A 15,188-nucleotide genomic window follows, 5' to 3' on the forward strand; every position below is an offset into this window, starting at 1 on the left:
AAATCAGCTGGACTGGTTTGAGAACAAGGTATTTCCATGTTTGTAAACAAAATGTATATTATTATTTCAGAAATTTTCCAACACAATTCGATCACAAAACAATGGAAGTGCTCAGTTAAGTGTCAAATCAAGGCGATAACAAAAGTGACAGAAGTAATGAATTACGTTGGTAACATTGATTGATATTGTTCTGGAATATAGGGGAAAATAACAACACCGAATTCGAATATAAACAAACCGTTGGTCTTAGTAATCAAATAGTATGACTATGAGATTGTTTTATTTCCGATAAAGAATGTTTACAGCAGTTGTTTGCATGTTCTAGTGATTAAATTGAACGATTGACCTCATGACATTGAGATGAGATATTTTGGCGAACGACACACATGATTGCCATCGCTTCGTTATTTATTCGATTCTGGCCGGAATATACACACAAATGATGGTTTTGTTGGCTGCGATATCTTTTAATGCCCATTTGACGGTAACGCTCACCTTTAAAACAAAAATCATTCATCAAAATTGATACAAACTAAATACAGACATTTATATTTCCATCATACCTTTGGATAAGATCTCAACACCGGCAGCGTTTGCACATATTCATAATTGACGCCATTTCTCAGTGGACATTGGACACCGCTATCCTTGCACGCATCTTGGATTGTTGGAAAAAATGTATAGTTGAGAATAGAATTAATACGACAACCGTTCATTTTGCAACATCGAACGGAACAAACCTGGATTTTGTAATGGGAACGGCATTTCAACACCCATAATGACTCCGTGCACAACAGTCGTCACTTGTTCAATATTGTCGACACCCTCATCTGTTTGCGATTGAATAATTATTGTGTTATATTTGAAAAAACGCAGAGTATTTATCGCATTAGAGTTAATTTGGCTTGTAAACTTACCCAAAGCGAAATCCAATTCTATCGATGCATTCGTATGACGTTTGAGCACGCAAGCATTTGCTGTTTCATCGCAATTGGAGACTTTAACTTTGGTGAACTTGCCCCCTTCCGAACCTTAATTGGAAAAAATGGTTTAATAGATTTTTAGAACGGTGTTATGTATATAGTTGTACAAGCAGAATATCAAAGCGACACGCAGAACAAAGTAAGCGATGAAGCCCTTCAAAGCAATTTGTACCTCAAAATATGCCATATCATTTAATTGTATGTTTCACATTTCAACAGCTTCAACGTTTTTACTTTTGTGTTCGCAACATTTAATACACATCATATTTGTATAACAAACGGCCATGTTGATGTGTCATTTTCATCATAATCTCATTAGCCTACAATGCATGACAAATATCCATGTTTAAATCATCACGAATGAAAAAAAAAAACAAAGCCAAAAATCGATCGGCCGTTCAATTCCATGAAAACTATTCGTGAATACGAGACGAGGAATATTTTGGAAACAATTACGACTCACGCCATATCATAAGCTACAGCACATTTGAAGAAGGTGACATTGAACAATGAACGCTTGAACGGTATTGTAAAATGAAAATTATGATAGATCATGTAAAAAAAATAAATGGGATGTTTTTATCTCTTTCTTCCTTTCCCTTTCTCTCTCTCTCTCCCTCTTCCATGTTTATTGCGATTTTATTTGCGATTCGTTACAATGTTAAAACTTGAAAACTGTAAAGATTTTGGGTAGAAAAAAATTCTGAATAAAAAACTCACCGCAATCTTTGAATTCCAAAGCAATAGACGAAACCAAAAACAGTGCACATACTGCGATCGAAATGAAAATCTTACTCATTTTTATATGATAAATCAAAAAATTCAATTGAATCGTCAAAAAGTTGTGTTTAAATGCCAACTATGATTTTCCTGCAACCGTCCGACTGAAACTGAAGCGATGCTTTGAGCTGTGATTTCGATGTCATTGATTACTTTATGTGCCGTGTTCGTCGCCACACGAACAATCCAATAAAAATATGCCGCTGCACAGTGCTGTGTGCGATAGTATCGAACGGCTTGCGCTATTTCACTTCTGTGTATGTGTGTATACGTCAATAGCTCACTGTTGTCCGTCGCTTGATTCTCTTGCCGCCGAAATGTGATTCGTTAAATGAGTATGGCATACACAGTTATACTGACTCCTTAAATATGCGCGTGTAAAAGTGTCATTTGTGCCTCACTTTAGGCTACTTGATGAATGTCGTACAACGATTTAATCCGCATTTCGACACCATCTTAATATGACAAATGGAGAATTATCCCATTAGTTTCAATTAATGTCGATTTGCGTCTGCATTTGATCTCATATGAAAATGTTCTTTTTACATTGCAGTAAACTACTTATGCACGGAATGTGAAAAGAAAAATTACACTACACATGAGGCTCAATTGAAATTGTTCGCGATTTCCGACCATAAAAAGTGTGATAATAAAGAAAATCATGCAACAATGCCATATAACTGACAATCCGATATAAACATTTGATTCTTACTTTTGATTGTAAGAAAGTAGTAGGCATGTTGGGTTGTTTTTTTTTAATATTCACTTTCGCATGTTAATCTTAGTATAAGAAATAATCGAATAAACCTTTTTTGATTTGAAAAAAAAAACAATATTGAATCTATTTATTTGGACACAGGTTCAAAGTACACTGTTTTGTTTAGAGTTTATTAAATAAGTCACACGAACTTTGACTCTAGCAATTTGCGTACATTCAATTATTTTGGTCAGTAATTTATTTATAAAACAAACAAAATGCACATGATTGTAATTGAATCACTTGAAGTCAGTTCAAAAGTCAATTTTTGACTAGAGCAACGTAATACGTGCAGGAATAAGCACGCAAATAATCGTCTTGTTGGTTTGAACATCTTTCAATTCGAACTTGATAGTAACGCGAACCTGTAAAATTTAACAAAATTGATGCGATTTTCATGAATAAAATAAAAAAATAAATAAAAAAAAAGAAATCATCACGAATAAATAACGCTTACCGGTGGATAGTATATTTTCACTGGCAGCGATTGTACGTATTTATGTGTTTGTCCTTTTGCCAATGGGCAAGAAATTCCATTCAGACAGGCATTTGAATTCTCCAATGGAAATGGAATTTCTGTTTCGAGTAAAATTCCATGCACAACAGTTGTCACATTTTCCACAACAACGTCTTCAACTATTACAGTGGATTACCAATTGGAATTGATTGAGTCATCAACATGAGAAAGAAAAACGAGAACGGCGAGTGAAGTAAATCGTACCCAATTCAAAATCCAATTCAATTGTTGCATTTGTGAATCTTTTCAATAGACACACTTTTGATGATACATCACAATCAGAAACCCTGATGCTCGCCAATTTACCGCTTTTCGATCCTACGATGAGAAACAGTTTTCACAAAATATAAATGAAATTAGCAGATTGAAAGCAAAAAGTTGTTTTCAATCGTTTGTCATTTGAGAAAGAAAAAAAAGAAGAAAAATATTTTGACATACCACAATCTCCGAACTTTACTGCATCGGCAAAATTTTCGGATGCACCAAAAATCAGAGCAAAAATCGTACACAAAATCATCAATTTATTCATTTTGACCACTGAATGCACGCAAAGTCCAAATCTAGTTCACAACTCGTCGATCGATTCAAACTGAACTAAAATGGTGCGCCTTTTTAATATTTATATTGTGAGACGCAATGTTCAATGAGTTAATTGTATGTGTGCTGCGGCCATATAATATCACAATATATTCATATCCCCAAATATGATTAACCACGTTTGATTTATTAATTTCACATCTCAATCAAAAATCCCGAATCGAAAAGAATCCCCAATTACACAAAGATGTGAAGAAAGACTGCAAAAAATTTACTATATTTGCCTTGATGCAGTTTCTTTATGATTTGACGAGTAGTTTGAATTGACAGCGGAAAAGATGCATCAAAGGCTACTATGTTGTCTCTTTCGAAATATATTGAACTTTTAATACTTGAGTCCGTATTGGTTTTATGTAACACATCTCTCGTTCGATACTAACAAAATTCGAATTCATAAAATTATGAATGAACCCAACTTTAAATATCTGATCCAATTTCTCCCCTTCCAGAAATCCGGCCACAACCTTGAATACTATTAATAATTCAATGAATAGAGATTGATTCTATAAAAAATTCCGCCAGGTGAAAAGAAAATATTTATTCAACAACATTTTGATTATATGTCAAAGTTTGAATGACGAATGGGGCAACAATTCGCATGTATGTCAAAAATAACATTTTTCAGTTTTTTTTATTGTTGTCAAAATGACAAAAGAAATCATTCACCGGACGGCGGTTTTCAAGCACAAAAGAAAAATGAAATTATTTTCAATCGAAAAAATCAATTAAATCGTTTGGAAATTTCTAGTTTTTGGAATAAAAATACATGTGTTATCATGCGCGAAACAATTACCAGTATGTAATGGTACCCGGAATGAGGACGCAAATTATAGTTTTATTAGAAATTCCATCTATTAATAATCATTTAACAGAGACGTCCAGCAGTGGATAATAAATTTTGATCGGCAATGTTTGAACGTAGGTATATGGAGTATTTGCCATCAGTGGACAGGGCAGCCCACTATTTGAACATGCATTCGGATTATCCAATGAAAATTGTATTCCATTACCATGGACATAGGCCGAAACACATGAAATGCTGTCGTATTGAACTTTTTAAATTGAACAAGACACCAATTACATTGGATTGTATTAATTAAAATAGTAAAATCAATACAAATTGATAAGAACCTGAACTGTTCTGTTTCGCCTTTCTGAAATGAATTAGGAAAAAAAAACACCGCAAATTTTCTTTCATGACAACAGACAATATTCATTCTTTTATTTTATAATAATTCATAAGTATATTACTGTACATAACTCGAAATATTTAGTTTTGATTTAACTTGATAATTGTGATTTGAGTTGCTTAAAATATATATGTAGAGAGAAAAGTATTGGTGTTTGAACACGCTTATGTTCTCATAATATTGATTTGTTGTTTTCATTTTGATTTTACGTATAATTGAAAAAATGAGACAGCAATCGAATTGAGTGTAAACGTTTAAAAATGACAAAATATTTCATATGAATGGCTGAGTATAAATTTGTAATCGAAATTTAAATTGGAATTAAGATGAAAAGTTGGAGGTTTTTTTTCTCTTCTTCAAATTGTTGGACATAAATCATTTTTATAACTACAAAATACGGAAGTCACCACATTTAGAAGCCCTTTGAAATTTTTCCGTGTCAACAATCTTTATTTTGAGTGAGTTGTGATGAATATGTAGAAAATGAAAAATTCTAGATTTTTGTGCAGATCAAATTTGGTCGGATGACTTTTGAAAATTGAAAATAGTGGACGGTCGCATCGAATCCCATGGAATTTGTTGAATTGTGAACATTTTTTTTTATTGATTTTTTTGATTCAGTTTGAATGTGTGCCTCAATTCCAACTTAAAAATACCGTTTTGAATTGAATTTCATTTAAATTCACTAAAAATATTTTGATTCAATCAGTTCAGTTTCACATTCTAGCAGTCAGTGCTTGAGTTAAAAGGCCACGTCTAATAATAAGTATATTTTAAATTGATTCAAAATCAAAAGTGAACACGCACAGAATCAAATTGTCTGTTTGAAAGTAAACGAACAAAAGAAATCGATCTTTCCCATTTTAAGTACGTAAGAAATATTCATTTCTATTTCTTTTTTCTCTTTGTTTCTATGTACATTTCAGATTGAATCGCTTTATTTTTGCACAATTCATAACAATTTAGAAATACAAAAATATATGTACGTTTCTTAATACTTCTTTATTTGAAGTTGAAATATTTGCTCGTTTTGGGCTTGATTGATGAAGAATTTGATTGGTTGAAGGGTTCCGTTATTTTTTTCTTTACGATAATACCTAAGCAACGACTTTTTTTTTAAACTGGGTTGTATATGCTCTTGGTTTTCATAAATACCGGAATTTTGAATACGAACTCTTTTTTTTCCAAAGCATGGACAATAAATACTAAAATGAATTGAAAGAAAGAAAAAAAGACATGAAACAAAACAAAATGAATTGCATTATGACAAAATCACATGTTTTGAATGAGCAAACACATGATGACGTAGACGAGAGAACTAGCCGTTGTTCGGTATTTTAACCAAATTTGACGCTAAAATGTGATTGCAATCCGTTTTACGATCATTTCATAACCGATCACGCTCATCGTGATTAATTTCGTTTTACATTTGGTAAGAGCTAAGTAAATTTGATTTAAATAAATATGATACGCAATGAAAAACAATAATTAAGATGATGACTTAATGATAAGAGTTTGAATTTTCCACTTTTTCCCACTTGTTGCTTGATTTGTTTTTGTCGTTAAGCTTTTGTTGCGCATAAGCACTTATTTCGGATAGTTGGTTCGACTTGTGTTGTTTATCGAATTGTACTGATATTTTGCTTTCTTCTCTGACGGCTTCAATATCTGAACAAAGAAAGAACAAAGGGTCTAACAAATCGAATCAATCTCAATAAACAATCGCATCGTATTACAAACCTGAAAGGAGCACAACAGCGATTCATCAACTGTCATCATTCCCCCGGCATTGTCAAATTCGCCACAGTAATTTGGCGCTGAGAACAACGTTACCAACTGTCGCTTGGCAAAGAATTCGTATCCATCTTCAACTACTTGATGTCCGCGACAAATCAGTTCCAAATCATGCATTCGCAAAAATCGTGATACAACATCAGCACCGAATGTGAATGAAACACCACGATCATTCTCTCCCCAGTCCTATGTGAATAAAATCATGGATTGAGCAAATGCAGTTTTTCGCCAATTTTATTATTACTATTTCAAATATTTACTTTCACTTCTTTATCTGGATCACTCCACAACAGATCACACAATAGGCCGGTGTCTGGAACATCCGTAGGTCGGACAATTCGCCTTATTTGCTCCATATCTTGTAAGTCTGGGCTTAAACCGCCGTGACAGCAGAAGATTTTCTCGTCAATGATCGCAGCAATTGGCAAACAGTTGAAGCAATCCGTGAATGTTTTCCACAATTTGATGTTGTAGCGTCGTTTGCATTCATCAAAGAAACCTAAATCCCAAATGAAGAAAAACAATTTTTTTCGTTAAAACATGACGAATGTTTGAAGAACAGTGATGGTTTACCATAAATTCTGTTAATGCTAGCGCATTCATGATTGCCGCGCAGTAAGAAGAAATTTTCCGGATATTTGATTTTGTATGCCAATAAAAGGCATATTGTCTCCAGTGACTGTTTTCCTCTGTCCACGTAATCACCCAAGAATAGGTAGTTTGTCGGTGGGTAGCCACCATATTCGAATAATCGCAACAAATCAGTGAATTGGCCGTGAATATCGCCTAATGATAATTTGAATGAAAAAAAATAAAAATCAAAGAACGTTCCTGCGTGTTTCATTTAGATTTGATTATGTTATCAGTCAGTGCATTACAAGTGACACTGAGTCCAGTTGTTGTTATAGTCCAACTTACCACAAATGCTGAGCGGTGCTTCAAGTTCCAACAGTATCGGTTGTTGTAGGAATATTTCGCGTGATTTCAAGCATAAGCCTCGTACTTCCTGTTCGGTCATTTGCACGGCTTTTCCTGGCCGACATTTTTTTACTGAAATGAAAAACGCCATTTAGATTGCATTCACATTAACGGTTTGAGTACATGAAATATATGATTCGACATGAAGCAAGGTTTTTGAACAAGGAATTTTATTTCACACGCAAATTGCATTTTGCGGATCTATTTGTACAGAAATAAAAGAGGTTAGAGCAGTTATTAAGGGAATCGAAATATGCTACTTTATCCACGGAGGATGAAATTCGAAACAAAATATGTGTTGATGTTTACGTGGGATAGAGCAAGCAATCGAAATGGTATTACGAAAAATGGTTTGCGCGAGGAAATCGATTTTTTTTTCTTCTTTATCATGAGTCAATCAGCGTGGGTGAGGTAATTGAAATGATTTCGTAAATACATGAAATTATGCTACACGACGTTCTTTGCTCCAACATACTGGCACAGCTGTTTACAATGTAAATTCCATGCACGACCCGTGTGCAAAAAAAGTGACTGACAGTCATTCAGTTGTATGTAGCTGCAAATAAATACTATATATTTGATTGAATAGAAGGGACATTAATTCTCATATATCAAAGCAAAAACATGCAATGATTTCCCTTTTATGGCTCCAAAGAGGGCCGCGAATCTGAATAAAGTTGGGATTTTTGCTCAATTATCGAAAATGCGGTACGATTTTTTCGATTGAATTTTTCATACAAGAATTTCTGTGCAAACTGGAATCTATGGCCTAAGATAGTAGGCCCATGGTATTGGAAGTTTAATACAATAAAAGTTTTGGGTCGTCCGATATCATATCGTGGATAATTTTGTTGATATCTCTTAAAACCACCAATTTTGAGCATTTTTGAGGTTTGTCAACAAAATGGCTCGTAAAACGACGTCTGAATTAAATATCTTTATACATTCAGGTTATTTTCAATGCTTAAGGGATACCGTAAAGTAACTCCAATATGGATTTGATTTTTCTAATAATTATGTCTTTGAAATGTAAGCGCGAAACCGTCACAAAAAAGTTATTTTTCTTCTGATTTTGAAAAAATCAAAAGTAGATTGGTTCAAGACGCTGTAACTCGCAAACTGATCATCCGATTTGGCTCAAATTTTGACTGAGTTCTAGTTAAGGATGGTTTTATCTAAAACTAATGTGGATTTGGCAGTATTTTCGTTATTTCTGTATCAGGCCAAAGACTTTTCAGCCCATGTAGTAAAACTGGCTAAGTTGATTGAATTCAAGAATGTTGAATAGAAACAATCACTTTTAGTTATTCTTTCAGCCAGCCGTCTAATTTCGGACTTTTTGGCTACTAGATGACTATAACTGAAGTTGACTACAGTCGAATATTTTGTTCGAGATAATCACTTTTAGTTACTGATAGTCAGCCAAAAAGTCCGAAATTAGACGGCTGGCTAGTCAGTCACAAATTTTTCACACGGGGAGCTACATGCTCACTCAGGTCGTACTAAAAATAAAATGAGGCGATTGGAGCAAACCATGAAATGATTTGTAGAAATTCCAATAGAGTATGGAAAACAGCTCACGAGAGGCTGGATATCCACAATATATGATAATTAATCCATATAGTGTAAGAATGATGGAGGTCGACAAAAGATGGAAAGACAGAAAGTTGGCTAGTTTGGTCAAGCAAATACTTAATGCAGGCGGCCTCGAGAAATGATGTATCTTTACAAAAGGCCGACACAATGATTTTTTTTTCTTTCTGTGGAACAGTCGTCGCTGGTCTAAAACGTTTCTGCTTGAGTATTTTCTACACAAATCACTCAGGTGAAAATGAATTCAACAAAGAAACACTATCACCAGCAATCACACCCCAGTTAGCAGTTTTACCGAATAGATTTAAATGCGAGAGCAGAGCAACATAGCGCAGCGCAATGTGTCTGCTTTTTTTTGACGAAACAAACTATCAAGCATTGATGGTTTTTGCAAATTTCTGTAGCAACAGCATGAAGGAAAAGGCACACACACACATATATACCAATCGATTTCCTTCTAAAACTATCGGAACTAGAACTTTGTGACACAAATAAACCCCTTTATTGGCTGGTAAACGAATAGTGAACGTGATTATCGATGGAAAGGTTACGGTTTATACCGTGAACTGCAATATATTCAGATCGGAAACAATGAGTAGTGTTTTTGTAGTTGAGCTTCATCAATATATACGTTGAAGCCATATGACAGAACAGAGAGACAGATTTTCCAAGCGATAAATGACCAGATTACTTCCTATTATTATCGATGAATACTTTTAAGTTAATTATACAGAGAAGCGACTTGTTTGGGACGTAAGTAAACACAAATGTTTAATGTTTGAGAGATTTTTGTTTTTGTTTGTTTGTTTGTTTATGTGATGTATATGCAACACCACTTCAAATTTATGCAAGCTTTACTTGAACAAATATTGGAAAGCAAATGAGTAACGAGATATCTTACAGTAAAATGAACTTGAAATGAATCATATGAAAAGTTTCGTTTTTTTTTACTTGTTCTTCTTGGGTGGCAAGCGTCTGCAAAATGAACTACTGGAAATGTATTTTGACTAGTTTTGCGGCTGATTTTATTTACAAAGATTTGTTTTTTTGTTTGTCATTCAGAATAGAAAATGATTTGTGATTCGACGGGAATAGCTGTAGGGAAATGAATGAGATTCGAACGAAAAATAAATGGGAATTATTCGAAATTCTGAGTCTTATTGTGAGCGAGCATTGTGGACATGGAATAAGCGTGTACAGTACCGAAATCAGGTGAAAAGAATTCTTTGATTCCTTTTTTCTTGGCCGGATGTTGGTCTGCTGTTCGTGGGTGTAAAACTTCCTCGTCGAATCGAAGATTTTTATTTGGTTTTTGTTTTTATTTTCGTGTTTTTTTTTCATTCAGTTCAACATGTACACGCAACGAGTTGAATCAATAGAAATATTTTCCATTTAAATTCGTAGAATGTTAAAATAGTTCATGATTAGTCATCGCGCACAAAATTAGTGGTTTGTTGATAAAAGAGAGAAAGAAAACAGGATGACATTATTATAAATGTTTGCATTGAGTGAGGCATTATTATGATTCAAAAAAGGAATGAAAGCGGGCTGGTGCCAATACCAAGCGGTATTGTTAACTAAACAATTGAATCAGACTAAATAACAAAGACAAATATTCCAAATTCATCAATCATCAATGGCGATCCAAATTATACGAATGTTCGACTCTACAGTCGCTGTTACCGTCTGATGAATGCGCCTCGACGGATAGACGTCCAAAATAAAAAAAAATGCCATTTGCGTAAACTCAGTTAAATGCTCATGATATTGGCATATAATCGCACAGAACTTTTAGTAAATCAATTGATTGTAACGTCGCTGACGTACAAATAATCATATTCAAGGTTAAAATCATCGATTGTTTCAATTTGTTTGTCCCGTTGAATGAAAATGAAAAAAAAAACACAACAAGAAATGACGACACTTGAGTTGTGTGCGTTCAATCAATGTCGTGTTCAAACTGGTGCAAGAGGCATTTCCACTGGTAATTTCCATTCATCATTCCACGTTTTCAATCTGTGTCGTTCGCTTAAATTGTAACGATGGCGGGTGGGTGCCTGTGATGCAACACTGAAATCAACTCATAATCTAAATTTAATGAAACTGTCACAAACAGCGCACAGTTTTAATTACGCAGCTCTGAGACATTGTCGAGAGATTTAGTTAGAAATTCAAGCGATCCGTTGAAATTGAAAACTCATTTACTTTGTGCGAATATAATATTGTTGAGATAATGTGTATCCTTCGCGGTGCATGAAAAGAACAATCCGTGTTTACCCGGCAAGTGACATCGACACAGAGACTGCACGAGTGTTTCAGAAAGAATTGACGACAATGACGCAATGTGTACAAGTTAATGAAGCTGTGCTACACGTGTTCAAGAATGCGTGCTGAGCATCTAGTAATAATAATACAATTCGTCCCGTTGAATTACCGAACTTTTTCTCTCCGAATTTGTGACCTGTTCAAATCATGCCGTGCTTTATTGTGATGGAAATGGTGTGGTGGGTGGTCACTGATCGGAAACAGAAACGAAATTCCGTTGCGGAAATCATTTGTTTACTTAACAATTGCAGAAAAAGAATAATCAGGCATTGTGCAACCGAATACAAGGTCATCGTCATCAGTGGGGGCGCCGCCGACAATGGCTTTCAATGAATTTTCATTCAAAAGGCTACCTCATATTTGTGTGTCGTCAAAATCAACTGGATCGCATTAAATTTTGTTGGCTTCATCGACCGCCGTCAATGTTGAAAATAGAAAAAAAAACACGGTGTTTGAAGTTCAATTTAATTTTAAAAAAAAACAGAACAAATTAAAGTGAAAAGACGCCTGAGCGGTGGTAGATATTCGATGATTTAATAAAAACAAAATCATTTCGAATTGCTGGCGACGTCAAGCGCTTTATTTTTTTTTTCTCTGCGTTCCGAAAAAAAAAAATTGTGAGAAATGATTTACGATCTCATTTTGAGCTGAGAAAAGTTTCAAGCGCGACACACAGCCTCCACTTGATACAAATCAAGGAAAAACCGGCAAAAAAAAATCGTTCATTCGTCAATTCGTCGGCATCGACGAGCATTCGAATGATTGCGCGCCACTACATTGTTGACGATATAAAGTTCAAATATTTATAAATTTTGTGCGGCGATAGAAATTAATGTAATTCACGTCATTGAAAAACGTTGAACAGCTGAAGCATTTTGTCGTGTCTTTTACGAGTGATTGGCATTTGTAAATTGGCCACACGTTAAATGGCTTTCGCGAGAACATTGAAAATTCGTTGATTCGTAACGGCAAATTCATTCAAACACACTCTGGACCACAGTGTGTGGCGGTTTGAATGCCAACACTGACCATCACTGTACTTTCTTCATTTTCTGCTCTGATACTGATACTTTACACCACGAACTATAAACATCTCGTACGTGATGACGACGACGACGGCAGCAGCAGTAATGGCAACGGCAAGTTAGTGCAAAATTTGAAAATTCGTACTACAATTCTATTTATACTGGATGATCATGAATATACATATACGCATCGAGTGTAATGTGTGTACGAGTCGAAACATGTTCTTGTCTCTTTCTCGTATACAATCATTCTTATGTTTCGGTTTTGCTATTGTAGTTCTCGTTCTGTGTTTGGTCTGCACTTTGCTGATCTATACATCGCTTGATGATATTATTTTCTGCGGTTGCAAGCACAATTCATTTTTATTTGTTGTTATTTTTACGGTCGGTCTATTAATAGGTAGACGGTTGTTGTTCAAGCGAAAATGGTTTCGTTGTAAAATAGGGAGAGAGAGAGAGAGAGAAAGAGAAGAAAGAATGTTATGACTTTTAAAACAATGCGCAAACTACGTAGAGCGTGGCATAAGCGGAGAATTCATCAATTAAAATGAATGGGAATTAAATCTTCGCTCAACAAAACATATGAACCACGTCGCTATGCCAATTCTGCAGCCAATACGAGTTATGAACCAGTTAAATGCGCTTGAAGTATGTGTCACACTTTATTTACATTTATGACAACAATAACTTCGAACACGCTGTGTCACAACTTATCATCATTATAGAGAGAAATGAAGCAACAGATAACCGTTTTGATGGGTGATTTTTGCTTGATTTATTTGGAGGAAATTTCGGCCATGTCTTACAAGTTCATTAAGCGTCAGGTTTGATACCGTTATTGCTTTGAAATATGACGCCGCAAATAGCATAATTGCGATGATAAGTCAAATCTTGAAAGTTTTGAGTCGAAATCAGGTTGTCATTAAGGTTGTAAATCGGACTCTCTTTCTCTATCTCTCTCTTTCTCTCTCTCTCTCCCTCTCTCTCTCTCTCATTCGTTCAATGATCTCCATTTTGCGAGTAACAATGAGAAAAGAATGGAGTCTTATGCATGCGAAATACGAAAATCAAGTAGAAATGCACAAGAGCCATTGCAGCTACCTCAACAGAATTAACTTCAAAGCGTTTGTGTATGTTTTTGCTACTGCACAAAGCATGTTGCTTGTCACGCTGATATGGTCGCACGACGAATAATAATATTATTTTTTTAACTAAATAAAGTAAAGAGAGCAAGAAAAGAAACATCGCGATTAATAACGGCCAAAGCGGTATAGTGAGTCTGACTTGAAATCACATGTAGATACAGTTTTGCTGACGTTTCACGGCATGAAATTCTATGAGGCGCGCGCGGCGTTCTCACACTCTTCCGCGGTTGTTAAATCGTAATTTATCATAACTGTCTCGGGTTTTCTTTTCTCTTACTCTCTTACGCATTCTCTTTTAATTTTTAATACTTTGTTTGGCTTATCGTAACAACGTTGAGTACAATAATGCGTTGGATTTTCAATCGACTAGTTCTTATTGTTTGAGCAACATTTTGCCAACGTCCAAGCTCAAATGTTACAAGCCACGTACGATTCGCGTTGATTCATTGGCTCGATAAATGGAGTGAAAAAAAAAACAACATGCAATTATCTATTTATGGCATTTTCAAATTTTAAGCTGTGTAGAGATATGTACAATTGCACCAATTGGCCATGTGTTCAAATGAGAAATCTATCGATGAGTATATCGATGAGTGTCAGCACAAATCACACGGACACTTTCGTTCCGCGAATAAATGATGAAACCACATTTTGTTCCTTCTTTTTTTTTTTGCTCTGAATTTTCGATGAAATTCGAGATTGGCGTTATGCTTGAAATTAATCAAGTAGTATTAAATAAGTCCGTATCATTTTCCATATATTTTTTTTCTTCATTATCGCATCGTTCGATGAATCATTGTGTTATTTTGAGCAATACATACATCGAATGTCGGCTGTGTCAATATGCCAGGCGGATTGCGAACTCAGAATCGCGACTCGAATTCGAATAGAAACCGTGATAGATTTCAATTGGTGGTTTAATATATAAAAATAACATCATGTCAATACCGTATTTGTTTTGATCGAAAATGAACGTGCACACCGCGTGCTATATCAATACTGCTGCTCATTTTTTTCTTTCATTTCATTGCGCTCGCCCGCCGTAAATTGATCTCAATTTTCAGTAATTTTAGCCTCTCTTTTTCGATCAAGATGATCGTAAAAATTATATTTGCTATTGCATGATTGACGAATGAAATTAATTTTAAATTGAAGCAGAAAGCGCACACAACGATTAACTTCGCACACATACGGACGCCATCACACCATTTTTGTTTTGTTGGCAAAAACTGTACTGTATCGCACAACAAACTTAATGCATATTGCCTTACGATCACTTGTGAATTTTCTTATTTAATTAAAAATACAGTAGAGCGCAGAAACAGCCAAAACGATATATGTAATGGTAGCGGTTAGCATTAGCGAAGAGTATGCTCGACGATTGCCGATATTATTTTTCTTTATATATAAATATATATATTTGATGCTTTTATTATTATTTCTTTGCTTCGTTCATTTCTCTCTCTCTCTCTCTCTCTCTCTCTCTCTCTCTCTCTCTCTCTCT

General features: G+C 34.8%; 4 protein-coding genes across 6 annotated transcripts in view; 1 reads left to right on the top strand and 3 right to left on the bottom strand.

The window, feature by feature from the left end:
* Window positions 1–221: 221 nt before the first annotated feature.
* LOC129565062 (NPC intracellular cholesterol transporter 2 homolog a-like) lies at window positions 222–1,961 on the bottom strand. The gene is made up of 5 exons (XM_055439424.1): window positions 1,704–1,961; window positions 918–1,031; window positions 741–830; window positions 564–658; window positions 222–495 (listed from the first exon to the last, which is right to left on the bottom strand). The coding sequence occupies exons 1-5, from the start codon at window positions 1,780–1,782 to the stop codon at window positions 409–411; spliced, it is 465 nt and encodes a 154-aa protein (XP_055295399.1). The 5' UTR covers window positions 1,783–1,961; the 3' UTR covers window positions 222–408.
* Window positions 1,962–2,564: 603 nt separating this feature from the next.
* On the bottom strand, window positions 2,565–4,116 carry LOC129565054 (NPC intracellular cholesterol transporter 2 homolog a-like). Its single transcript, XM_055439410.1, has 4 exons — window positions 3,476–4,116; window positions 3,242–3,355; window positions 2,978–3,156; window positions 2,565–2,885 (listed from the first exon to the last, which is right to left on the bottom strand). The coding sequence occupies exons 1-4, from the start codon at window positions 3,564–3,566 to the stop codon at window positions 2,793–2,795; spliced, it is 477 nt and encodes a 158-aa protein (XP_055295385.1). The 5' UTR covers window positions 3,567–4,116; the 3' UTR covers window positions 2,565–2,792.
* A 705-nt stretch (window positions 4,117–4,821) lies between these two features.
* LOC129565012 (serine/threonine-protein phosphatase PP1-beta catalytic subunit) overlaps window positions 4,822–15,188 on the bottom strand; it is an 11,798-nt gene continuing 1,431 nt past the window's right edge. The window contains exons 1-7 of one of the 3 annotated variants that reach the window (XM_055439350.1): window positions 10,393–10,464; window positions 10,141–10,284; window positions 7,537–7,668; window positions 7,192–7,404; window positions 6,879–7,117; window positions 6,565–6,804; window positions 4,822–6,492 (exon numbers count right to left, since the gene is read on the bottom strand). In XM_055439350.1, coding sequence (XP_055295325.1) covers window positions 6,412–6,492; window positions 6,565–6,804; window positions 6,879–7,117; window positions 7,192–7,404; window positions 7,537–7,636 — 873 coding nt within the window. In that variant the 5' untranslated portion in view covers window positions 7,637–7,668; window positions 10,141–10,284; window positions 10,393–10,464 and the 3' untranslated portion in view covers window positions 4,822–6,411. Of the gene's footprint in view, window positions 6,493–6,564; window positions 6,805–6,878; window positions 7,118–7,191; window positions 7,405–7,536; window positions 7,669–10,140; window positions 10,285–10,392; window positions 10,468–15,188 lie in introns of those variants that run through there. The other 2 variants (XM_055439331.1, XM_055439341.1) reach the window with 2 other exon arrangements.
* LOC129564848 (nuclear factor related to kappa-B-binding protein) overlaps window positions 12,319–15,188 on the top strand; it is a 13,264-nt gene continuing 10,394 nt past the window's right edge. The window contains exon 1 of the mRNA XM_055439058.1: window positions 12,319–12,657. The gene's annotated coding sequence lies outside the window, so the exon portion shown is untranslated. The remainder of the gene's footprint in view (window positions 12,658–15,188) is intronic.

Source organism: Sitodiplosis mosellana, unplaced genomic scaffold (genome assembly GCF_009176505.1).
Source record: "Sitodiplosis mosellana isolate CC-2019 unplaced genomic scaffold, AAFC_SMos_1.0 Smas_scaffold_1, whole genome shotgun sequence".
Classification (NCBI taxonomy): Eukaryota; Metazoa; Arthropoda; class Insecta; order Diptera; family Cecidomyiidae; genus Sitodiplosis; species Sitodiplosis mosellana.